This window comes from Acanthopagrus latus, chromosome 7 (genome assembly GCF_904848185.1).
Source record: "Acanthopagrus latus isolate v.2019 chromosome 7, fAcaLat1.1, whole genome shotgun sequence".
In the NCBI taxonomy this organism is placed as follows: domain Eukaryota; kingdom Metazoa; phylum Chordata; class Actinopteri; order Spariformes; family Sparidae; genus Acanthopagrus; species Acanthopagrus latus.
This window is the reverse complement of record NC_051045.1, coordinates 20085642-20109993: the sequence shown is the minus strand read 5'-3', so window position 1 is coordinate 20109993 and position 24352 is coordinate 20085642. Positions and strand designations below refer to the sequence as shown.

General features: G+C 42.3%; 2 protein-coding genes across 3 annotated transcripts; both read right to left on the bottom strand.

Moving 5' to 3' along the window:
- Window positions 1-1589: 1589 nt before the first annotated feature.
- On the bottom strand, window positions 1590-18109 carry l3mbtl1 (L3MBTL histone methyl-lysine binding protein 1). Its single transcript, XM_037103974.1, has 22 exons — window positions 17757-18109; window positions 14916-15128; window positions 14519-14706; window positions 12997-13126; window positions 12176-12338; window positions 10437-10575; window positions 10204-10252; window positions 9307-9395; window positions 8666-8770; window positions 8404-8539; window positions 7851-7942; window positions 7383-7534; window positions 7035-7111; window positions 6631-6716; window positions 5789-5899; window positions 5199-5340; window positions 4971-5073; window positions 4664-4852; window positions 4529-4578; window positions 4025-4182; window positions 3870-3932; window positions 1590-3772 (listed from the first exon to the last, which is right to left on the bottom strand). Exons 2-22 carry the CDS (start codon window positions 15094-15096, stop codon window positions 3638-3640), a joined length of 2538 nt encoding a protein of 845 aa, XP_036959869.1. The 5' UTR covers window positions 15097-15128; window positions 17757-18109; the 3' UTR covers window positions 1590-3637.
- A 145-nt stretch (window positions 18110-18254) lies between these two features.
- LOC119022744 (serine/arginine-rich splicing factor 6-like) lies at window positions 18255-23058 on the bottom strand. 2 transcript variants are annotated; one of them, XM_037103975.1, is made up of 6 exons: window positions 22849-23058; window positions 22280-22440; window positions 20475-20593; window positions 20112-20314; window positions 19886-19963; window positions 18255-19742 (listed from the first exon to the last, which is right to left on the bottom strand). In XM_037103975.1, the coding sequence occupies exons 1-6, from the start codon at window positions 22953-22955 to the stop codon at window positions 19307-19309; spliced, it is 1104 nt and encodes a 367-aa protein (XP_036959870.1). In that variant the 5' UTR covers window positions 22956-23058; the 3' UTR covers window positions 18255-19306. The 2 variants fall into 2 exon arrangements, with proteins under 2 accessions (XP_036959870.1, XP_036959871.1); XM_037103976.1 differs by having other exon boundaries at window positions 22307-22440; window positions 22849-23056.
- Between the last annotated feature and the right edge of the window lie 1294 nt (window positions 23059-24352).

Sequence of the window (24352 nt, the reverse complement as noted above, 5' to 3'; positions counted from 1 at the left end):
TTTAGTAAAGTAACAAAGCTGGAGCTCGCAGGCAATTAACCAAGCTTAGCATTGAAACGTGAGAAACAGCCAGCTAACTAGGCAGATAAAACACCTTTTTTTTTTCTTTTTTCCTTTTTTTTTTTACTTCCAAAACACATTAAACAAAGGATAAGAGAAACAACTTGTGTCCTTAGTGAACTCTGGAGGTGTCACAGTCATGTCAGGTGGTATTCACCTTCCCACTGAACTCTTTGATGGGAGAAAAGAAAAACATATTGCATTAGCTGAAATAACATATTTGTAAAACAATACAGTTGCACCGTATGTGACATGTGAACTACTGCGTGCTAACTAATGAAAACAGAATACAGCTCTCAGGTTGTCATGTGTTAACTCACCCCTGTTGAAGACATGAACATGATGTTCTAATGTTAGCCAAGAACTCCTCTCAAACAAAGTAATAGATCATAGTTTATAAGCTGGAAATAATGATTAAGTTAATGAATATTAAAATGTATTTTTCATGAACATAGATATCTGCTTCTAAACACACGTTTTCTGCAATGATCACTCAAATGCCATCATCAAACATAAGATGTCTGTAGTGCTTGTAAGAGATGCAGGATATTTTACAGTCTTACAATAAACTTTGTCTAAAATAACATCAGTGCTCTGAAACAGTAAGCTTGACTGGGAATTTAATACCTCTAAATTACCCAAAGCATCTTTTTCTGCATTACGTCCTGTAAAAAAACTTAAGTTTTCATATTGGAGCATGTTGGACAACATGTATGCAGATGCCAGTATATGTGTGATAGGCTGAGATTGCCCAATAGTATTAGTGAAAACCAGTATCAGTTGGGCACTAGTTGAAAAATCCAGAATCTCTAGATATGCAAATATTTTTAATTTCCTGTGTTAAACTGCTAGACAAAAGATGCCCCCCACATAGCTGAAAAGGTGTTTATGTGCTGGAGATTTCAGATTTCAGTATCACTGTTGTGCAAATGCAAGAAATCATACTTGCATGTACTTGATTTAAAGTGAGCACAGGGAGGCTTTCCCTCTTTAGCAGAGGAATGTTAAAACACTTTTAGCATTCAACTCTGTTCATACATCATTCTGCACAGTGAAGTAAAGTAACAATAAGCAAACCACATTTTTGAATGGATTCAGTGGGACATTTGTAAGTTTTCCACTCCTGAGACTAAACATGCTTTTACTTTGAAAGCTACAGAGCAGGCGCCTCTCCAGTCTCTGAGCATCCTTCTTTAAAAGGGTAAAAATAAGCCCGACACACGTGCTGCTCCTTCTTGTATAAAACATATACAAGCCAACAATCAGTGAGTACTTTCATTTTGGTGTCTGCCTGCAGCATCAAGTGATCAGAGACACCAGTTTCTCTGGAACGAGCAGATAAAGCAGTTGGAGCAGAAAGGGCATGAAGGGAGTTGTCACCACCACAGCCGACTGTTGACGACAATATGCTGAATAGGGGGATGTGATACACACAAAGTAAGTTTATAGTCAACAGTATTGCACACACGGCACACCTGCGGAGGAAGTGCCCTGTGTGTGATCCCTCAGATAAGACAAGAGGCAGCCGCTCCAATCAGACAAGACAGCTTTGGACGTTTATTAATTCATATGGATAGAATGACATTTGTGACCCAAGATTATCTTGAAACGCACACACACACGCACGCGCACGCACACACACAAATCCCACCAGAGAGACACACAAAGAAGTTAAGATTCCAAGAGCCCTTAAAACAGTCCATTAAAATAACTTTCATCTCACAATGTCAAATCCATACAGAATCTTTTTCACCAGTCCTGACAGAAAATGTAAACATTTCGAAGAACACAGTTTCCATCGCATGTAAACTGCAGAGAGCGCCGTCTACCAGATCCCAGATCCACGTTTATAGTGCTTGAATGTGGATTTTTGCACTCTCTAGTGACCAAGTATTGGAACATCATTGTGTAAAATCCATCAGGGGTTTCACAGTTGTGCTAATACACCAATGCAAACTGTCCTTTTCAACCATTAAGAGTTGCAAAAATAATAATTTAAGGTAGCTTGCATATAGATACAAAAACTTAAAACTGTGTTGTTTCTGTTCTCTGACTAAGATCCTGTATGAGAGGGTAACGACAGTTTAAACTACGGTTCCCGTAGCAGTAAACACAAACGACTAATACTTGAGAGTCATCGTGAAACTGAAAAAAAAAAAAAAAAAAAGGCTTTGCCTCTGTTTTATCTGTGTCAAAAACCTGAACCTTTTAACATCAGTTCGAACAAAGTAGCTTATTTACTTTCATTGTATTTTTTATTCGTGTAAGAATTAGTCTGATAACACAAAGGAGCTGTAATATTAAGTGTTACCAATTACAGCCGTTTTATTGCACAAAACGTGAAGCTTGTAGGAGCCTCACCGACCAGCCTTGTCTACTGCATTTAACTCCTCTTAAATACTTTTTGGCCATTGTTCCCTTCTCCTCATTTCATCCCTTTTAGTTACTTTAGTTCATATTTCCCCTCTATTCCTATTGGTACATCTAGTATTTCAGCATTGTACCCTGTTGTGTTGATCTCTCATGCCATGTCAGGGGCTTTTGAACTGTTTAGTCCAGATTCAAGTGGTTGTGAAAATTTGGTCACCTTTTTTCCAACTTTTTTCCAAATTTGTACCTCTTCTGCGAGGTGGTGGGTGCTGAAACTGAACCCACCACCTGTAGAGAAAGAACCTAAAGGGAGGTGGACCTGGCCAAAAAAAAAAAGAAAAAAGAACCAGATCTATTTAATCGCAATCACAATCCACAATCTAAACTGTAGTCTTTTTTCTCAGTTTTGAAATGTCCTGTAGACTATAGCCAGACTTGAACTTGTCCATTTGCATCATTTAAATACAATATTACATTAAAGATCGTTCTTTTTTTGGCACACGTTTCTGATCAGCCAAGTTGCTGTGACACCTGAAGTCCAAATAGCAAAGCCATCCAGTTGGCTGCATCACCCGATTGGTTTGTTCACAAAGCTCAGATCTGCTAGTCAATGAGGTCATGTGGAGTTTGGAAAAAGAAGTAAGACAACATTAAATACCAGGACCTCTCTGACCGCCTACCCGTAGAAGAATCAGAAGCAGATTGTCTTTTCAAAGAAATCTGTCTCCGTCAGCCTTCAGTGCACCTTATCTGTACTTCACATCGCACGAGTGTAGAAATGTGTTTCTACTGTTTCCACTCAGGATTTTAATAAACTCAGGTATAAAAACAGGTGGTTGGATATGTAATTTGTCACAGTTTTAACCAAACACAAGATAGTCTGGCAGACGTGTGGTTACGATCAAACTCAGATACTGAACCAAACACATCAGCTGTGAAAAACCACCAAACTCCCTTCACTCATCTTCATCAGCTTCCTTCTATAAATCTTCCTCCATTAATCCCCCAAAACTATCTGTATTTCCTCATGTCCCTTCTTCTTCCAACCTTTTCTTTATCCCACCCCACCCTCCCCGCCCTCCCTCTCTCTGATGGGTACAGGACACCAAACACATGAAAAAGGGGTCAGGGTCTTTTGTCCCTGCGACAGAATGATTTTGGCACATGATGATCGGAGGCACAACGCCCCCGGTGAGTGAGGGTGGGATCACTTGAGTCCCTCGTCTGTGCTCTTGAACATGAGGATGGCGTTGGAGATTTTGAGGGCGGGTCCGAGCTTGATGCTCATGATCTTCACAATGTCGGTCTGTGTCAGCAGCAGGAAGGCCTCCCCGTCAATCATCTGCGGATATGCAACAGACACAACAGTTGTGATGTGACTGGACGTGAGCCTCATATCTTCATCATCATCATCATTCACACACACTTGGTGGTCTCACCTCTTCTTTGAAGACGCGAGCCTGGTCCTCACAGCCGATTAGATTCTGGACAAACCTGAAGACCTGCAACACAAACACGTCGGGTTTTGAATGCACAAAAGCAGCCAAAGAAAGAGAACAAACAAATATGTTGGTCAGTGGGAAGGTCTGCTCACTTCTTCGACATTCCATGCTGCCACCTGGCTGGCGTGAATGCCCTGAACGCCAGGCAGCAGCTTACAGTGCTGCTCCCAGCACAGAGACAGAGTCCGGTCCGACTGACTGCTCAGAGCTGACATGAACAGTGACGGATACACACCCTCCGAGGACATGTCTGAGGACAAACACACAAAGGAGCATGATTTAATCGAACCATTATTGATTTATGATGACTAGAACAAATATTTCAGACTGAAACCTCAAGCAGGCCTTTTTTTAATATCAGACATTTTGAGGAGTCAAGAGAAAAAGGTGGAAATAACTGATGGATGAACGTGGGAACAGAGCTGTCATTAACACTGTTAACTGCAGCAGCGCTTTCCCTGCTGAGACAAGACAAAATGTTCGCCGTGAGGTCTTACAACCAAGAGTTTGCTGTCCGGCATTTTCCAATCTGACCATTTTCATGCCAAAAATATTCAAAGATGAGGTGTTACATCTCAGGCTCTAAGAAAACTCACTCTGGTAGTCTCTCTGCTGGTTCTTCCTGTATTTGGGAGGACGGCCAATCCTGAGACAAAGAGGAAAAGTTTAATGTGAGACAAAGGAAAACACACACACACACACAAAACACACACACAGCCATACACTTTTACCTGCCACGGTAATGGGTCTTCTTGGTCCTCTGGCCAAAGAAGAGGTTCCTCTTGCCCTCTGAGTCTGACAGCTCGGTCTTCAGCCTGCCCTGGTTACGCTCAGCCAACGGGCAGCCGGATATGCAGTGATGAGCAGTGAAACGACCGGTCACATGACCTGAACCATCACACCCAGGAGTTGGACATTTCCTGTGTCAAAGACAACGTTATGGCACTAAAGTGATGTCACTGGCATTAATGTGTATTAAAGTGGTTGTTGTAAGTAAAGCCCCCATTAAATGGTCTGATGACAGATTTGAGTTGGTACCTGTTGTGGAAGCTGTACTTGTTGGCTCTGGGGTGGCTGATGGGTTTACAGGGAACGGAGGAGGGGTAGGTGGTCTGGCCTGTAGCGGGAGGCTCCCTCACACCTACATACATTCAAACAAAGACGGGTGAGCGCTACACCTTTAAGAGTAACTTCAATTCCTATTTTGCAGAAATTCGGCCTCCAGATTTGACTGGAGTGCAAACACAGAGAAGCGCGGGTTACTACCGTGTGGCTGATGTGTTTTGGCGTCCCGCGGTGCAACTTTGAGCGGGTGATTGGTCGCCTCACACCAGCCCGCTGGGTGGATGTCGGGGTGGTCCGAGTCCATCCACTCATCGTAGACATGACTCCAGCCATCGTAATGGACCTGAAGGAGGAAGAGAGACGGAGACGGAGCCTTTGAGCCCGATGCTGTAATATCCACGATTTCACCATTGCGGTTTCTCCATGTTTGTCCACTGTGCGTCTTTGCAACTTGATTATAATTGGCTGTATGAGTGAGAATGAAAACGCTTCTTCATCATAACCACTGTTTATATGTCTGCAAGAGAGCTGTTTCCTGTCACGCAGGAACAAAACGTAGGAGCATGTTGGCTGTAGTTTTTGTTGTGTGCTCGGGTGCAACTTTTTTGGCTGAGATAAGGGACACGAGGTGACGCAACAGTAGGCCTTCCTCGCTACTAGTTCTTGAATGTGGGTCTGGTGCGTCTGTGCTCAAACACAAAAAAGTACTGCGCATGCACACATACATGATCATAACCCCAATTACCTTAGATGTTTAGTGCACACACACGCAAGCACACACACAGTATTACCTTGATGCGATGAGTGTCGACCTCCTCCACTGTAGCCACTCTGATCAGACCTGGACTCCTCTTGTCCACGGCCTCCAGTTTCATCTGAGGCTGGAAGTTGTGGGCCGCACGCTGCAGACAGAGGATGTACGATCATCTGAACAGCTTTCCATAAAGCCTTGGCTTTAGACACTAAAGTCACATCGAAACTGTGACGAGTTCAAATCCAAGTTCTTAGTTACAGCGAAGCAGTTGATGGCATTAAAATTGTGAGATCTCAGGCTCCCTTCAACTCTGCTCTTACAGATACCACAGAGAACAAAACGTCTGAGGCCACTGGTCAAAATACTTCTATTAGGCATTTTTTTGAATGTAATACTACTTTTTCTTATTACAAATGGTAATCAGCCAAACAGTTTGATTGAAAAGCCCATGAATTTCAGAATATCTCATATGTGGTGTGTGCGACTTTTTGCAGTAGTTTAGCTTTTGCACAGTAAGATGTATAAACTCTGTTGTAATGTAGGTTATACAGTCATGCAGTATGTACAGACAAAATGAAAATAGACAGGAGACGTGTATGCATATAAATTTATATATACTGTGATTCATAAACAGCTTATAAACAGGTAGTGATGTCTTACCTGCTGCACTCCGAAAGATCCATTAGATGTGATAACACTCATGATAACACACTGTTATTACCCAGCAGCATTACAGTCTCTTAACTCTGTTGACACTGCTGTTGTCTGTCAGCCCCGACCACAGAACCAAACTACAGTTAAACTACGAGCCCAAACGTCGTCATTTCCTGTCACACTGTGAGTTGAATCCAAAATAGTGCAGTTGTTCTTTGTTCTCACCACTTTGAAGGCGTCAGCAGGAACTGCCTTGGCACCGGTCTCCTCCAGGTAGTGAGACCAGGAGAACCGGCCCTGGTCTGGATAATCTGAAGCAGCCAAAAATAAACGCACATCGGCCAGTGGACACAAACAGAAAAAATCAGCCATTGCATAACACCTTGCACATTTTTCTCCCGACACTCTTGTTATTTTATGTGTAATTAAAGCTGATCTATATTTCAGGTATTTACGTGAATTTATATATTGTTTACTATGTACATTTCCGTGCATGACAGTACTAATAGGAGTGAAAGGAACAAAGTGACAAGAAGAATAACTGAGGAGAGTTGTTTTTAAACGTAATGACCGGTGCTATGACTATGAACATGATTACATTAATGATTAACAGGCAGCACGCTGGTCACCTTGGGGTGGTGTTAGTGGGAGGTTCCTCTCCTGGCACCAGCCAATAGGGTGAATGTACGGACTGCTGGAATCGCACCTGCATAATTTGACAAACAACAACGTGCAGCACTGATGCGTTATAATCTACATTTCTCAGAGTTTACAGCATCATCGAAAGACGCGAGAGATAAACGAACAACGCTGCGGTTTGACTGTTTGTAACAAAAAGCTGCATCATTCAATAACCTTGAAGCCCTTACTGCAGATTTTTCTGATGCTTGTCTAAAGTGTTTTTTTTTTATTGACACTGAATCAAATAAATACATTTTCCAAAGCGAACAGACGCTGCCACAGTTTCTGAGGCTCACCAGTAGTCGTATGTGTCATCCCAGTTGTCAAAATGAACCAGGAAACGGTCGTCCACCACGTCAGTGACAGTCGCTACACAGATGAGGGAGGGGTTCATACGGTCGACGGCCTCCAGCTTCATTCCTGTCTCGAAGCCGCACTTCACATCGGTCTAAATACAAAGCACAAATTTTAGGAGTGACATGGATTGTGCACCTAAGAAAGAAAAGATTTAAGGACTTGTGGACTAGCTGATACATTTAATGAAAGTTACACAGAAATTGAGCACTGTTCAAAAACAGACTGTGTAGTTGAACTGAAAATGTAATTTCATGCAACCATCTACTTTAGGTCTTAATGTCAACTTAAAATCCTTACCTACTCCTTGTTTTTCATCTTAACTGCTTCCAAACCCTAAATCGTTCACCTCATCCAGTCATGCTACTATAATAATACTAAACTACTGTATATTATACAGTGGAAGTTACCCTCCCAGGACTGGCAAAGAGTTCTTTGGATGCCACTTGTGCTTTAGTCATTCTCAGGTAGTTGGTCCAGGTAAACTCTTCCTCTTTACAGCCTGCAGGAGGGACAGAAAGACAGAAGGGACACAAACATCCCAACATTTAAAGGAATGGTTTGATATTTTTAGGTGGACACACTTAATTTTCTTTCCAAGAATTAGACGAGAGGATTGAAATTTCCTAAATGAAGGTACAGCCAGCAGAAGGTTAGCCTAGCTTAGCATAAAGACAGAAAACGGGGGGGAAAGCTATGCTGGCTCTAAAAGTCACTAACTTACACTTTGTTTATATTGAATTTGTTTAACATGTACACAGATGTCCTGGAATCTCACTGTTATCATGACATTGCCAGGTATCCAGCAGACTCCAAAATGTTACTGTTACTGTATAATTCTGCATAACCCCTGCAAAGTATCCTTTCTTACGCTTTGTTTTTTGCACAGAATAAACAAAGTAGATAACTTTGGTCCATGATGATCCATTTAGACTCTTAACAGTGAGCGTTGTCACCTCTGACCTTTGGGAGTGTGCAGTTTGTGCCCTGTGCTCTCACACCAGCCTGGAGGGTGGATGTCGGGGGAGTTGGCATTCACCCAGAAGTCGTGGCAGTCAGAGTAGCCGTCAAAATGGAGCCGAAGTCGGTAACCACAGACCTGGATGGTGACATGACACGTTGGAGAAATAAAAGCAGGACGGACGAGGCAACACCAGGCTGAACTCCTCCTCGCACAGAAAGCAGTTCAAGATCCATCGACCGTGTTAATGGACGTCTGGCTCACCTCGGCCACAGTGAGGACGAAGTACATGGACGGATGCTGCGGGTCGATGCCTTCCAGCTTCATCCCCTGTTTGAAGCCGTTCTTCACTGTTGGCACTCGCTGTGCCTGGACACATGGGATAAATGGGGAGATACTTCAGTAAAGACCGCAGAGAGTGAAACGGAATGAAGCGAAAATGAAGGCTCCTCGAGAGAAAATTGGATCAGGACAAGATAAGAATGCAGCAAATGAGCTAGTGGAGATTACAGCATGTTTTATCATTCTCATACTACTTAAAAGGTTTTTCCTCTATTTCTGCTAGAACAGACGGTCTCTTCAGGGCAAAGCTTTTCTTAGATCGTTTGAAAAAATAAATAACTTTAAAATGAAACCACCACAAGAATAATAATCACCATGATACTCTGTAACAGAATAAAACTACTAATCTCTGCCTACGGCTGCATACATCAGAACCTCCCGGGTAAATTTACATTTCTCATTTCCTTCCGTGACAACGCTGCACTGAGGTGACAGATTTGTTCCCGTGCTATTGGCAGAGCTGCAGAGGTAGTAAAACATCACGGGCATAACTCGGTGAACCTGTGCGTACGTTGCACTAGCTCAGGCCGAAGCTACAGTCTGAATATCAAACTCATACGCACCTCTTGGAAAAGCTTGTTGGGCGCAGCTACAGCTTTGCATTCCTCCAGATACTGAGCCCACGTCCACGACTCGGTCTTACTGTCTCCAGCTTCAACAAAATACAAATGATGCACTTGGTTCAGTCATTTCTGCAACATATTATCAGACTATGATGACATTTTTATTTTCGGACAAATCATATGTTTCTGTGTTAGGTATGTGTAAATATGTGATCCCATGCAGAGGCGGGTTTTATGAAGGAATATTGTCATTAGAGTGAGTTTGGTGAATCTATATTTCTGTTTCAGCTGTATGTTTAATGATTTAAAACATCAGAAATATGGAGTGTAAGAAGAACATTTTGACAAAATGGACAAATGAAATGGTTTTATGTTTGTGGCTATCATAGTCTCACAAATTCAAACTGAGTGTTAAATTGCCTTTAAGGCCTTATATTTCTAACATGATAGATTAAGACTTTTTAGGGACCTGCAGACACCCTGGAAATATCAATTTAAGATACATTTCTGATACCACTGCAACATTATATAACTGTCCTGAAGAAAGAACTGAAGAAAAGAAGAAAATGACTTTGATATCAGGGATGGATGACATAGAAGTATTCAGAGGCTGGAAGAAATAACAAGATCACTTGACACTATTGGCAGCAATATAATAAATACAACCCCCAATGTCCTCTTAGTGTAATGTGTGGTATGGAGTTGCATGATACTGATATTGAGATATCTTATGAATACTTGTCTGTCCATCGTATGGTGTCGCCCCCCGTGTGTGAAGGGAGAGGAGAACGGTAGGAAAAACTGATACACTGCGCAGTAAACCAATAAGCGAAGAAGCACGAAAAAGGATGAATAACAATATAAGGGACAAACAAAAAGACATGTTTGAAAACCAACCTCCTCTGATGTGTCTGCTGTCTGCTTTAGAATCATCCATCTTCTCGTCCTACAGCAACAGAAACATACAGAAATGAACAGAAACTACACAACAGCAGAAAGAAACAAAGACAATGAACTATCTGGTAACTTTGTGCTATTTACAACAACTATTTGGGCTTAAAATTTAAAAAAAACCTCATCAGATATGAAAACATCTCGTTATCTCTGGATAAATAACAATGCCGTCCCACCGTGCCTTCGATGTCAGAGTCTTCCTCAGAGGGACTCAGGTATTCCTTCCTCTTCCTCTTCCTCATGGGTTTCAGGTGATCGGGGTTTAGGGAGGAGATCCTCCCGCCTGCTGGCACCTTCTCCACCCCGACACTCCTCCTGAGGTGCAGGGAGGACAGACACAGAGTTCATCAAGTCCAAAACACACGATACTGTAGCATCTGTTGGCTTGATATTCATACGTGTACTCGCCGATGCAGGATCGATGCTGTTGTACTTAAAAGTGCCAGTGTGCCTTATTTGTCCCGACTTGTTTACATGGGTTAGTGAAAGTTAAATAGGAAACTGAACTGAACTGTAAAATCTCAGATGATGCGTGGCATAAAATGTACAGGAGGCAACAGACGTCCACCAGTTCACAGATGTGGAAAAATTCACTGGTCTTTCTTTTTTTTATCACTCAGGAGTCAGGAGTAGACATCTCCATGCCATGCAGCAACCCTGCTGGCAGCCATGCAGACATTTGGCTTCAGAACACACTAGCATGTTTTAGAGCTGCTCAAAGATCAAGTTGTTCTGGGACACAGTCTGTGAGGTCTTGAGAGGATATCTTGGGCATGCAGTACCCTGCAGTTGTGCAGTCGCACAGTACGTTGTGCCTTGGTAATCTGGCAGAAGGGAATGTAGACTTACTAGAAAATGGTACAGCAAAGATTTATTTTATTTGTAGGGTTTTGTTATTTTCCTATATGAAAATGCAATAAAAAGTATGTGTACAAAAAACATTTTGCACTGTTGCAGAGGTTTGCAAAGATGTTCTGGTGGAGAGCGTCATTAGGTATGAGATGTCAGCACTGGTACGGCAATCTTACTGTACGGTTAAAAAACAAGCCCGCTCGTCTGGTACAGGCTGCCACGAAGGTTACGGTCCCTTCGGTCAATGTATGAACAGTCTGTTCTCAGGCGAGCACAGAAGATGCTGTCTGACCCATCGCATACTCTACACGCGGAGTATGAGTTCCTGCCATCTAGCAGTAGATAAAGAGCACCCCAGTGTAAACTTAACCGTTATTAACACTCATTTGTGTCTCCCTCAATTAAGATTTTAAATAATGCTGCTGGAGGCTGCAGGGACTGTGCAGCAGCTCAGCTGTTCTTATCAGCACCGGTTGTGTAATGTGTGTAGCATGTGCAGCATGTGCAATGTGTAATTGGTGTGATTTGTGTCGATGTGTGCTGCTCTCTTTATGGTTTTTTGCTGTTGTCTCTACTGTGTAGGCAATAATGTAAGCAAAACATATGAGTCAAAGACAAACTTGTATAGTTTCATATCATATTGCAAATCATGTTTCGTGTTAACATTTCACAGTGTTCTGCAACAGACTTATAGTTACAGTTGCTCCTATCTGATGGGCGTATTGGGTAAATTCATGACAACCACAGTAAAAAAAACAAAACCACAGTGGAGGAGTGGCTCGCACACCACACCACAACACAACACAACACAACACTACAGTTTGTCTGCACAGCTATCAACAACACCACAGGATGCAAGCACCATAAACTGCACCATAAAAGATACTTCTGCCTCTGTCTGAAATGTTGAGAGGACTCACTGGAATAGCACCAACACTGTGTAACGCTCTATCTAAAAAGGAGGAAAAGAGTGTGCGCGTGAACGCCTGTGCTAATGTATAACAGCAGTGCATGTAGAGATGCATGTGCAAGTTTATATGAGAAGCAGCAGTTAGGAACATACTTTTCAGTGATGGGCTCTCTGCGTAGCTCCTCTGTGTAAGTCCTCTGAGCTCTTGGATCGTGGTTATGTTGTCCCACCGCAACCTGGATTTCAGGTTTGACTGGCACCAACCTTTCCGGCTCCACGGCTGCTCCTCTCACGGAGCCGGCAGGAGCCGGCACATCTGAGATATAAAAAAACAGGAGGAATTATGAAAAGTGACTCAAGACGAAACCCTGCTTTTCTCCTCTGGCTTTGATTGATTTTTATTACCTTCGCTGAATTCATGTTGGCGCTGTTACAGCACGCTCGGTCTGTTATTGTTTTTGATTATTACTTCGACCCATTTTTTTTTTTGTCTGGATATGAATGTTCCAAACATCATGAGCGATGACTGTCTGATATTTTTGCAGCTGCACTCTCTTCGCTTTTCAAGAGGAGCCCTGCTGCAGTTCACATAATTATCGCTCATTTCATTTCACGCTCACAAACAAGTGATCACTAGGAAGGGCAACCATGCTTGGAAAAAAAAATGCAGCCATGTACAGAAAGTAAGAGTCCTTAACTAGCGACAGCTGAAGTGCCAGCACATTCACTCAGATTTTCTTTTATTCCTATCAAATACGGTATGTGCTGTATTTTAAGAGATGCACATGTGATGCATTTAAAGCAAAGACGTATGTGAGGTATTTCATTTTGTGTGGAGCGTTTATACTGGCAGCCGCTGGTCCTACCAGTGTTTTCAGTGTTTGTCTGTGCAAGATGAAGATGTTAAAATAAACTGCAGTAATTAGGGTTCAGTCCCCCGACGTGACTTCAGCCTTATGTAACCATGACTCTACCTGGCTTGTCTGCTGGAGCACTTTCTGCGTCAGCGGACCTCCCAGAAGTCCCTGCTGCTGGTTCAGTGGTGCTGCTGGTGGTCCCTGGGGTGATCAGTGTGCTCAGTGTTCCTACGTCACTCACACAGAACTACAACAAACAGACACAGACACACAAACACACACACACACACACACACACACAGAGAAAACGTCTAAATGTGTTTGGATGTTTTAACATGTCTATTCAACCATTTCTCTACTCAAAACAATTTATCAGACGATTAACAAATATGCAGTGCTGCCTGTTGTCTCCATAGCCCGCTCCAATTAAGATTCTTTCAACTCAGAGAGATAAAAGTGATCATTTGAACGATTCAAGAGTTTAGTGAGATGTTATTCTCATTAGTGCGCATCACATTTTGTTTATCTAGTGGCTTGGCATTGTTACTGTGGCCTCCTTTATACTATCCAGTGGAGGAAGTTCCAGCATTTTCTGATCCAAATGTTACAGTTTAATTCCATTCACACACCAGGAATTTACAGCTGTTTCAGATTCAGTTTGTTCCTTGTTAATATGGCATACTACTTGCACGAAGAACTGAAAAAGGCACTGACCTGTCTTTAGAGTGCTGGTTTACACATGTGACTTAAACTCTGATCGCCCAGTAAACAAGTAATACATTGATGGTGTGAGTGCACTGGGTTTGTATTATCACTAACAGCTGCAAACACTGAATTTTTAAAAGTTAAAGTGGGCTCCTCAGCAACAATATATGATAATAATGATATGTTTCCACTATAACTCTTCCCATAATGAACTCAGTAACCAGCACATGTATGATTATTTTGATCATGGGTTTCATGCATCAGTCATAACTCATCTTAAAGCAAAATTCACATCAGGAACAGGGTAACATGATATCATTTCTGTCAGTTTAGTCTGAAAACGTTTGTGAACCTCCGGTTGACACTGTTGCTGACATTTTTTGTTGAGATAGATGGGAAAAAATGCCTTTGACTTCTTAATCCAAGATGATATTGGTATCATACTGTTTTCCCAAGTTAGATGGTAAATCATTACGCTCAAGAATTGCAACCAGTTGTTGAAGATTTAAAGTAAGTATGATTAGATTGGCTTCTGGATCTAGTTGATTTCCTACTGGATTATTTCCACAGTGTCCATTTCAAATTCGTGTTAAAGTCAAGGTGGGAGACGCTTCCCATAATCAGTTACAGACAAACACATATCAGTGGTAACCAGTTGAAGTTAAATGTTTTTCAGTGGGTGTCTGTGAAATCCTGAATGTTTGTCTGCCTCCTGACATTTGACTGTTGTCTCGCGCTGTGCTTTTCTGCACTTCTGCAGTTGATCTTGTGAACAGATGTTTCCAGTGAAGTGACTCATTCTAACTGCCCTGGGGATCAGATCAATGAGACTTTACCAAGTCGATCTCTAAAGCTCTTTAAGGAGATAACGTGGCTTTAAATCTGCTCTAAAGAAGATGCTGTGAGGGGTCTGTGGCCTGACGCTTCACTGCACCTTGAGGTTGCTGCTGGGCAGGATGGCCATCCCCTCCTTCCACTCCAGGACGTGGACGATGCTACAGGCCCCGCCCACCTGTGCTGTCAGAGTGGGCGTGGTCGTCTCATTGATCCTGCCTCCTTTACCTGGGTCCCCCATGGCAACAGCTGGAGTCACCTCTATCTTCTGATGGCCTGGAGCAGGAGCTGAGGACAGAAGTGCAATTAACTCTCTGCCTAGGCACAATTTGTTACAACATCATGTTTTTCTTGTATTATATCAGTTGGTTTTTTTTTTTGTGTTACTTACCATAAATCTTAAGAGGAAAAGCTCATTTACTGTGTGGTATAAAAAAAAGAAGAACAGAGTAACATGGTATTTTTTGCTGCATTGTCACCCTCCAACCTGTGCTCACCTGGCAGGAGGAAAGCTGTGGTGGTGGTGGTGGTGGTGGTGTGGGGCTGTGGACGAGCCTTCTTGGCCACACCGTCACTCCCACAGATGAGGACGGCCTCGCCGGGGGACGAGGACGATGGGTCCACAGGTGTGCGATCAGGTTCTTTGGGTGGAGCCTCCATGTTCACTTTGGCACTCATCACGGTGTGTCCCTGTCCCTTACTCCGGAGCGCTGCGAGGCAAAGAGTATGAGGAAACTATAAAATACTAACAGTATCCTTCCGTTGCCCACCCTGAAGTTTTGTTTTTCCTCATGTCAATCAAGGGTGGTTTGGGACCATATAAATAAAATTGACTTGACTAACACTAGTTACTTCACTACAAATCCTGCAGAGCTTTTTAAAATGTTTTTTTTTCCTCCAAAAATCCTGTTTCCCACTCAACAAACAAACAAGGCTTACAACAATATGAAACGTAATGCTGTGCAGCTCAGCATCAAAAATGAAGCAAAGAGAAGATCAAAACAAAACACGTCTTTCTCTACAGGCACATCTGTCAAACACTGCACATCATTACAAGATACTTAAAGTATCACGACCACAAGCACCATGTTGCATATACTTCATATAAAAGCTCTAGATTAAATGGCAGATACATCCACATTGACACATTCAAGAAAGGTTTACTGTTTTAAGGTCAAATGTCGCTGTCTTGGGAGAGTATTAGATGAGTCAGGTGGTCTGACAGAATATGCCACACTATCATCCTATACTGCCTCTGCTCTGTGCTGTATTCTTTGAGTTGTAACAACCTGGTTCAGTTACACAATTTTCATTTCATGTATTGTTCTCAATATTTTTTCAACCACTGTATGGACACCAAGTTCCCTCTCTCAGGTCTGTCCCGAGTTCTAAACCAACACCAGGACAGTTCCTCTGAAGACACAGATTGATGTTACTCCAACAGCAGAAAATAGGATAAAATCAGTAAATAAAGAACAATTTCTTAATATAATCTCTAAACCATAAGGTAATTTCTTGATATATGACATTTCTGCACTTAATAACATTAGGGCTGCATCCTTAAAGAGTTCCCTGAGGGAAGATATAACCTTCACGTCCAAATGTTTGAAACTTGGTGGAAAATAAGGGTTACTGATGACTGGAGATGGAGGATGTGAACCTGGATCTTCCTTCCAAACATTGTTCTGGCCTCCAAGAATTTACTGTGTTGTTATTGTTATCTTTGACTTATTTCAAGATACTAAACAGAAATTTGGAAGGATCTGAAGGATATTTACAGAGCATGATATCATAACGCCTGTAACATCTGTGGATATTTTTATTCATTCTTTAATGTCTGTGTAACCCCTGGGACAAACTCTTATCAAATGGGGGTCAGCTGGACACTTTCTTACTCCAGTTTCAGGGTCGCTAACATGAAAACATTTGAGATCCACTGGTTTACATTGTTGCTTGCCTTTGTATTGCATTTGCCAATTGAAACGGAAAGAAAAATAATATCCTGGTTTACATGTAATCCAAGATGTAATGAATATTACTCTGTTTCCACAAGCTAGTTGATTAATCACGACACTCAAAAACAGAAACCAGTTGTCAAAGATTTAAAGTAAGCATGATCAGATTGGCTCCCTCGTCCCTTCAGTTTCCTTTGGGGGGGGGGGGGGGGAGAACAAGGCCATTAAACTTGGAGGATATTTATACAGCATGGCTTCAATATCCAGCCAAACTGAGGAAGTGCTTTGGTAAAGTCTGTTACACAATTTAAAAAGGTACTTAATTTAGGATTTTCTCCCACACACCAAAAATATTACTGAGTGATTTGATCGACCTTTATTGGACTTTTTTTTTTTAATCATTAATTATAATATTATTCATATAATAAGAAGGGGAAAATAACACACAATACAAGAGCTGACAGACCTGAGCCCACTTTGGTGCTGAACATCACATTTACATTATATCACTACAGAAGCTGCTGAATGGCACATTTTTGTCTATTTCTCAATGCTTCCTGCCTGAAGTTTCTTTTTTCCTACACAAAAAATAAGGTCCTGAAGGAGGCTGAAGAGTAAATAAAATTAGACAGGGAAAATACATTTTATTGGAAATGTTCCCCTAAACACATCTGTGGACTTAATGTTTAAAATAATCAACTTTTAACGGGGCCAGTTCACAGAGTAATTGCGGGGGCAGAGACGCTCTCCTCCATCAACAACCCTGACCCCGTATGACTTTTTAACAGTCATCCATTAGCCTCCCTCCAATAGAAAGACGCTATAGATTTACGCACCAGCTTCCAAATATACACGCAGACACACACACACATACAGACACACACATTCACACAAAAAAATATTTCAGTTAAAATGGCGGAGGATGTGAAATCCTCCAGGCAAAAATATATATATATATGTAAAAGCAGTGTCTAAAAAAATATCCAGTGAAAATCCCATTTAGTGAAAAATGAACCCTGTCACCCATTCCGGCAGCACCTCAAATGAATGAGCAACATTTTCACCTCACAACATCGTCAAGCATGTTGGATATTTTAGTAACCACGGCGCACTTTTTAATATTCAAAACTATTTAACTCGATTAGGATAATTAAATCGCGTCCCATTATCAAATTTAGACAATTTTTTTAAGACGAAAAGCATTGTGGTTGATACTATCCACGACAAAACGCTTCACCACAACAAAAGAAAACACACAACACTTCACAACGAGCGTGCCCGCGAGATGCCCGCGCCTGCGACAATTTGATTAATCACGGGGAAATTGTAAATGTGACATAAATTCGTGTTTGCGGATCAATTCGGAACTGAAATTTGGCTTACCAGCTCTGATCTCCTGCGGCTCCGGGGCTCCGACTGCGCATGCGCGAGTCCCCGGTACAGTCACCGCTCGTTCGTTACATGTTCACGCCAAAAAAGACTTCCAGAGCAGCCGCTCCACTTTCACTCATCATGGTCGATATGAGAAAATAATACACTGGCCTATCGATTAGTCTGGAGACCGTTCAGCAGCTGCTCGGTCGCGCTTTACTTCAGATTTAAAACGAACTGCATCTTGCAAACCATCGCTCCTGTTCATGTCCTCCCTTAATGAAAGAGCCTTTATTATATAATTAGCAGGATATAGGTCATGTCGATACTGCAGTCAATGCTGACACAAAGCAACATCACACTGCAAGATTTTTTAATTAAGATCTTTAATTGAACATACAATAAAAAAGGACATTTTCTGTTAGATCTCACTTGCATGGAGAAAAAAAAAAAAAAATATGAACCCGTTCCAAAAGATGGAGAAAAGGGGTGCATTCAGTAAGTCTGATGTTTGTGTCTTACAAACCCACAAGCCGATTCTCGATAGAGTTGTGTGGATGTGGCCTTTCAGTACAAAAACTCCATTACTAGCTGCACGCTTTAAATAAGCAGAGGCCTGACAAAACTGTTAACCCCCATATTAAACTCAAGAAAACAAAATGAAATTCAAAAAACGACCATCAGGGCTGCAATCACAACAAAGCAGAAAAAATGTTCGATACTGCATTTGAGGCCTTGAAGCTCAAAACAAAAATGAAATCCAGAAGGTAGAAAGGGCCTTCCATAGATGACCTGCTCGAAGTATAAACAAAAATATAACTCAGCCAACAAAAAATAAATCAGATTGATGTGATCACATGGTCTATGTACAAGAGGTTAAAAAGGGAAAATTTAATGTTCCCCTACAATTAAGTTGTTCGAAACATGAAATACAAACCCAAGTTCTTGCATCCCAGTTGTGCACTTTTGAGCGCTGCAAGACAACATAGATCGGCCAATTCCCTAGAAAGCAATCAGTGAGACTGCCACTCAAAGAGAAACCGCTGCTGTAACCAAATAGCACTTTTCTCCCACAACCATGCAGTTTGGATGAGTATGAAACAAAACTGTTGTATCATATGATGCCTCACAGTGAACCGGGGAAGCTTGAAATGCTAGTTAACACAAATCAACAGACCAAGATCTGTTACAAACTGAGATGTCATATATAGACTAATATATAAACAGCTTTTTAAATCCTAGTTGGAATTTTCTTTAACACCACTCGATTGCAGTGCAAACGATTTTAAGACTAGCACGTCACTTTTTGAAAATAATTGGGGAGAACATTGTTAATCTTGGGGAGGCAGGTGATTTGGAGACCAAATTAATTCCAAAAACTATCCTCCTCACTGTGCAGCACCCTCTAATAAACTGCATCGACACTGTAAGATGAGCGCACACTTGGAGGAGAAAAGTAGACAAAGTCTGGAAGCAGAAGCTAGAGTGACAACACAGCTCAATATGTACAGCATAGGGATCAAGCTCAACAATGAGAGAAACGTCTTGCTTTTCTAATTCCACTAATCCTGAGAGGCGGATCTAGACCGTGAGCGTGACCTTGAGCGGGACTTTGAGCGGGAAGCTGAACGTTTCTCCCTCGACTTGGACCGGCGGTCATCCTCCTGTGGGGATGGGGAGCAGGATGCAGATTTGGCAGCATGCTCCTCCTTCCCGTTCTCCACTGGGGAGGCTGAACGACTACGGGATTTCTTGTTGTCACACATCTCCTTGGATCGACTGCGAGAATCCCGCTCTGACTTTACCTTTGAACGGCTCTTTGAGCGGGACTTGCGGTCAGCTGAACGGGAGTGGGACTTGCGGGAGCGTGAACGAGACTTTGATTTGGGAGATCGAGAACGGGACCTGCGGTTGCGAGAACGTGATTTGCTGTCTCCTGACTTCCGTCCAGATCTAGAACGGGAATGATGCCGTCTTTTGTTGCTACGGGAACGAGACCTGTGAGGAACAAAGACACACTGATGCTTTACATCGTGTTTTGCTTGACTATGCAAATAAAATTTTAAGTTGTCCATGTCAGTTCTTTATCTTGAACTACAATATTTATTGAAAGTCTTTTCCTAGATTTGACCCATTCTCACCTGGAGTGGGATCTGGAACGACTTCTGGAGCTCCTGCTTCTGCGGCTCCTACTGCGGGAGCGGCGACGACTGCGAGATCTGAGATCAAAAGCATGAAGTCAAAAACAATCATTTCTAGTTTTTGTGCAAGGCACCAGTGTTGCATGTTTGTTAGCAACACAGGAAAGAAGAGCTTAGTGTGCATTCTCATAAAATGCGACACTGCCATCAAAGTAGTGTTTCCCACCTGGAGCGACTGCCTGAGTAAGACCTTCGTCTGCGAGGTCGGTCCTCCACCAGACGAATCTTCCGCCCGTTGATGTCTGTGCCGTCCAGTTTGTCTAGAGCCCTCTTCATGTCTGAGTGGGAACGAAACTCAATCACTCCCTCATTTGTGCGTTCCTTGTGGGCATCAGCATAAGTCACCTCTCCTGCCTGCCGCATGAAGTCCTAGTGAACACAGAAAATTTGTCGAGAAAGAACAATCAAATGCACTGATGTCAGGCAGTCTCAACTGTTGAGTTGTGCAAGTCATCTTGATCTGATGATTAAGTTAGTTAACACAAACTCGGGAAAACACAAATCAGAGGGTATGCGTTCAAATGTGTACCTTGAGGTCCTGCCAACTGCAGCGGCTGGACAAGTTTTCCACGATGAGGCGGTACTCTGTACGGACTGGAGGTCCGTACTTATCCCTGCCAGAACGGCTCCGGCTGCTGTAACCGCTACCTTTAAAAACAACACCACATAATAAAAGTGAGACACACTTCAAATGGCCACGACACAAAGAACTATTGGGCCTGGGTTGTTTAATGAACACAAGGCAGTGATTTGCCAGATCAAAGTCCAAGGGGGTATAAATTCTAACTTAATAGAGAAAGGAGTCCCTCTGATCCCATTTTCAAACACAAAGCTTCAGATAAGTGATCTACGAGCCACTGCACGGACTCTTTGCATTGTTTGTATTGTTCAGCATTTTGAAGTTGTTCTCTGCTGCAAAGAACACCACTGCATCTGTTTCCGGCAATACAAAGCCCGTCTTACTCCGGCACATCACATTGTGATGCTTTAGTTGCATTAACAAATGGACAGTGATGTTCTTTCAAGACCTCTGAACCCTGTAACACAAACAGAAAGGAGGTTCCACATAGGTTGCGGTCAAGGACACTGTTCAATTAAATTGAGGATGAACGGTGTAAAGAAACACATACACCCATCTTTTTGGTATTTGATATTTGACCGAGTGACAGTCTGAAATTTTGTTTTCCAGTTTTCTCACTTACAACATTTCTTTTGATTGCAAGTTCTTTACTAGTGCCGCTCCACTTATGTTTGCTGTCAACATAGAAACCAATGGCAATCCTCACCATCGCCCCTGGTCTATTGGCAAAAGGCTGCTGTCATCATGGCTTCCGGTTAGGTCAGCCAAGGATCAAGGGGGGGCAAAGGTCACACACACATTGTAAGGTGAAAGCCAAGGCCAAACGGGACAGGCAGTCATCTTAGCCAGTCATCTTTAGCCTCAATGGACTCTCAGCCTCAGCCCGCAACTGGACTCTTTCAAATTGAAACATCAAGGACTTTTGTTAATGTTGAATATAAAAATGTATACCAACGTTAAAAATACACATTTCACATGAAAATGTTAGTCTAGTCCTAATGATTAAGCTAAAACTACACTAGCTAGGTTCGTGGTGATCGTTTGTGATTAGCTTTCATCTGGTGCAAACTAAAAAAATTCAAACGTTCACACCTCCTAATCATGGCTCACCTAGTTAGCAATTATAATCCAAGAAAACTTTGTTAGCCGAGAAGAAAGCCCTTCTTTGAAGCTATCCTAGCTAATGCCAACTTTATGGCCTAGAGTCTTGAGCTCTGCTATTTGAGGGCTCTGACTTGCAGATCGTATGTCCTTCCCGATAATGAACCACAGACCAATCGAGGGATCAATCAATCACTAGGGAGGAGCAACAACCTGCAGGTCACCAACCCTTGATGGTCGAAACTGAGACTGACAACTGTTGAGCAGGATGAGATCGGACAGACACACACATAAATGTTAAACTGTAAATCATGAACAAGGAGAATGTAGATCAGTCCTGGTTCGAGGGGTACTCCGTGGGGTCATGCTAGTACATGAAATGGTAACAGGAGTACCACAATTAATGTTATGGCAAATAATTACGTCCGCATATATCTAAGTCATAGTGAACGTGTAGCATCGTAACATAAGCATGGGATTCAAGGCTGCTGGTTTCTACGTCGTGAAAGTGTACCTCAACATCAAACCTGTGCTACAAATCTGTTCATTAGCGGCAGTGTGAAACAACAAAACAGCTCTCTGTGCAGTCCACATCGACACCTCACCCCAAGGGGAAGGGGAAGAGAGGGTATCTTGTAATAGACTGCACTTACTGCGCCCACCACCCCAGTAACCCCCACCGTAGCCATCTCGGTCTCGCCGCGGGCCCCGGGCATGTTCGACGATCACCCGCTCCCCGCACAGCTCCTTCCCGTTCAGCTCGTACACGGCATCGTCGGCGTCACGGTTATCCTCGAACTCCACGAATCCATACCTGGAAAAGAAAGCGAATACGATGTCTAGATATAGTGAGGCTAACTCATGTCCAAGTGTAACAGTTAAGGCATGAACTCGCCAGTTATCGTTAGCTCGTCCCACTAGCTCCCCGCTGTAGCAAACACAGAGACGCCATGTTGGCCATGCGACATTTGCCACACGGGCAAGATAAGTTGGGCATGAACACATGAAAACATTGTTAATAGCCGTCTTCCAGTTAAAGACACTCATGGCGTCAACTTCACAGGCAGACTTGAATGCAGAGATCGAACGATTTCACTCGAAGAGAGTAACGTTCCTGTGCCTGCGCTGACGTCGTAACAAGAACACTTGGCTGCTAACAGTAATGCTAGCTATGAAAATGTTGGCTAACACGCGTTAGCATTTCAACCCAAAATAAACTCACCCGTTCTTCAGATCGATTTCCATGAGCTTTCCATACCCGCTGAAGAACCGCTGAATGTCCTTTTCGCGGACATGATAGCTCAATCGTCCGATATAAACTCGAGGCATGATTTTGTGCCAAACGTTGTTCTCGACTGTTCTTTACAACGGCTCGTCACCAACCAGGCTCGAGGCTCCCGCTGCAGTCAGTGGGGCTGCTGAGAGCTCCGACTGCGCCTGTGCGTGAGGTGGCGCCAAACCAGCCAATCAAAGCGAAGAAAACCGGGAGGACTTCCGGTATTGTACTTAAAATAAAAGTCCCTAATTGATTAATTGGATCACATATAATGACACAAGAAAAATGTGTTTATATTAAATGTAAGAGTCATATATCCAACTAAATATTTCGCACAAAACAATCTAATACCTATTCAACTGGCCGCCCACGGCCAAATGTGACCCTTCAGCAGCCTAATTCAGGCCCTCTGATAATTTTGGCAGGAGTCTAAGTGGACAATTTATTAGGTCAGTCTGTTGCTAATATACTCTTATTTCATTAAAAAGTTTGTCAGAAACTGTTTAAGTGGGGGAAATTTACATGAATCAAACTGGCCATGCACTTCCAAGATTAAAAAGGGCCATTGTTTTCCATTCATAGGTTGGCCATTGTAAAACATAGCCGAACGGGCTATTTATAATCCTTGAGATTCACGTCTGCCCAAAGCATTTGGTTCAGAGGTGCACTGTGTAGTTTTGAGAGCAACATTCTTTTGTCAGAAGAGAGTGATCTTGATTTTGTGATTTTTGTTTTATGCCTAAACAAACTTTCTGTCTGCCCTGACCTTACAGGACAACACAATTTCATACCATTACTTTGTGTAGATGTGGCTGATCCTGCCACCTTTCTAGCTCCGAACAGGGTTGTGGGGACCTTATTTTCCATGGAGAGGAGCTTGTTTATTCAGTTATTAATAGAATAAAATACTATTGCATCATGACTTCATTAATATTGAAGAATAGTCAAATTCTGAGTTTTCCTCTCCAAAACTACATACAGTCCCTTTAAGTTGACCTGGCAAACTAGTAGTCTTAGTGTAATTATAATTTATGGTACTGGTCCCTTGCATGTAAAGTTTCATGCAGCATAGTATCAAATATACCTGTCAGATAGGGAGAATCATACATTTAGCCCGTCTAAAATGAGGACAGTAGTCACACAAAATCAAATTAGTTATTAGTACAGTATTTATGAATGCACCAACAGCCTCTACAATGTATACGGATTTAGTAATGTATTTAAATTAGAAATGTAATAATAAATTACATGTTTTTGATAGGTATTGTAGGAGGCTCATAAGATCAATTGGTTATAGGAATGCATTACCTGCTACCTAATTTAACACTTGAAAAAAAACACCCTTTGGCCTACAGAAGTAGCACCAACAAGGGGCATAATAATTCTTTTTTCTTATTTTATTATCTTTAGTCACATTTCTGTATTTCCGTAAGGACAGAGAGATCAGTAC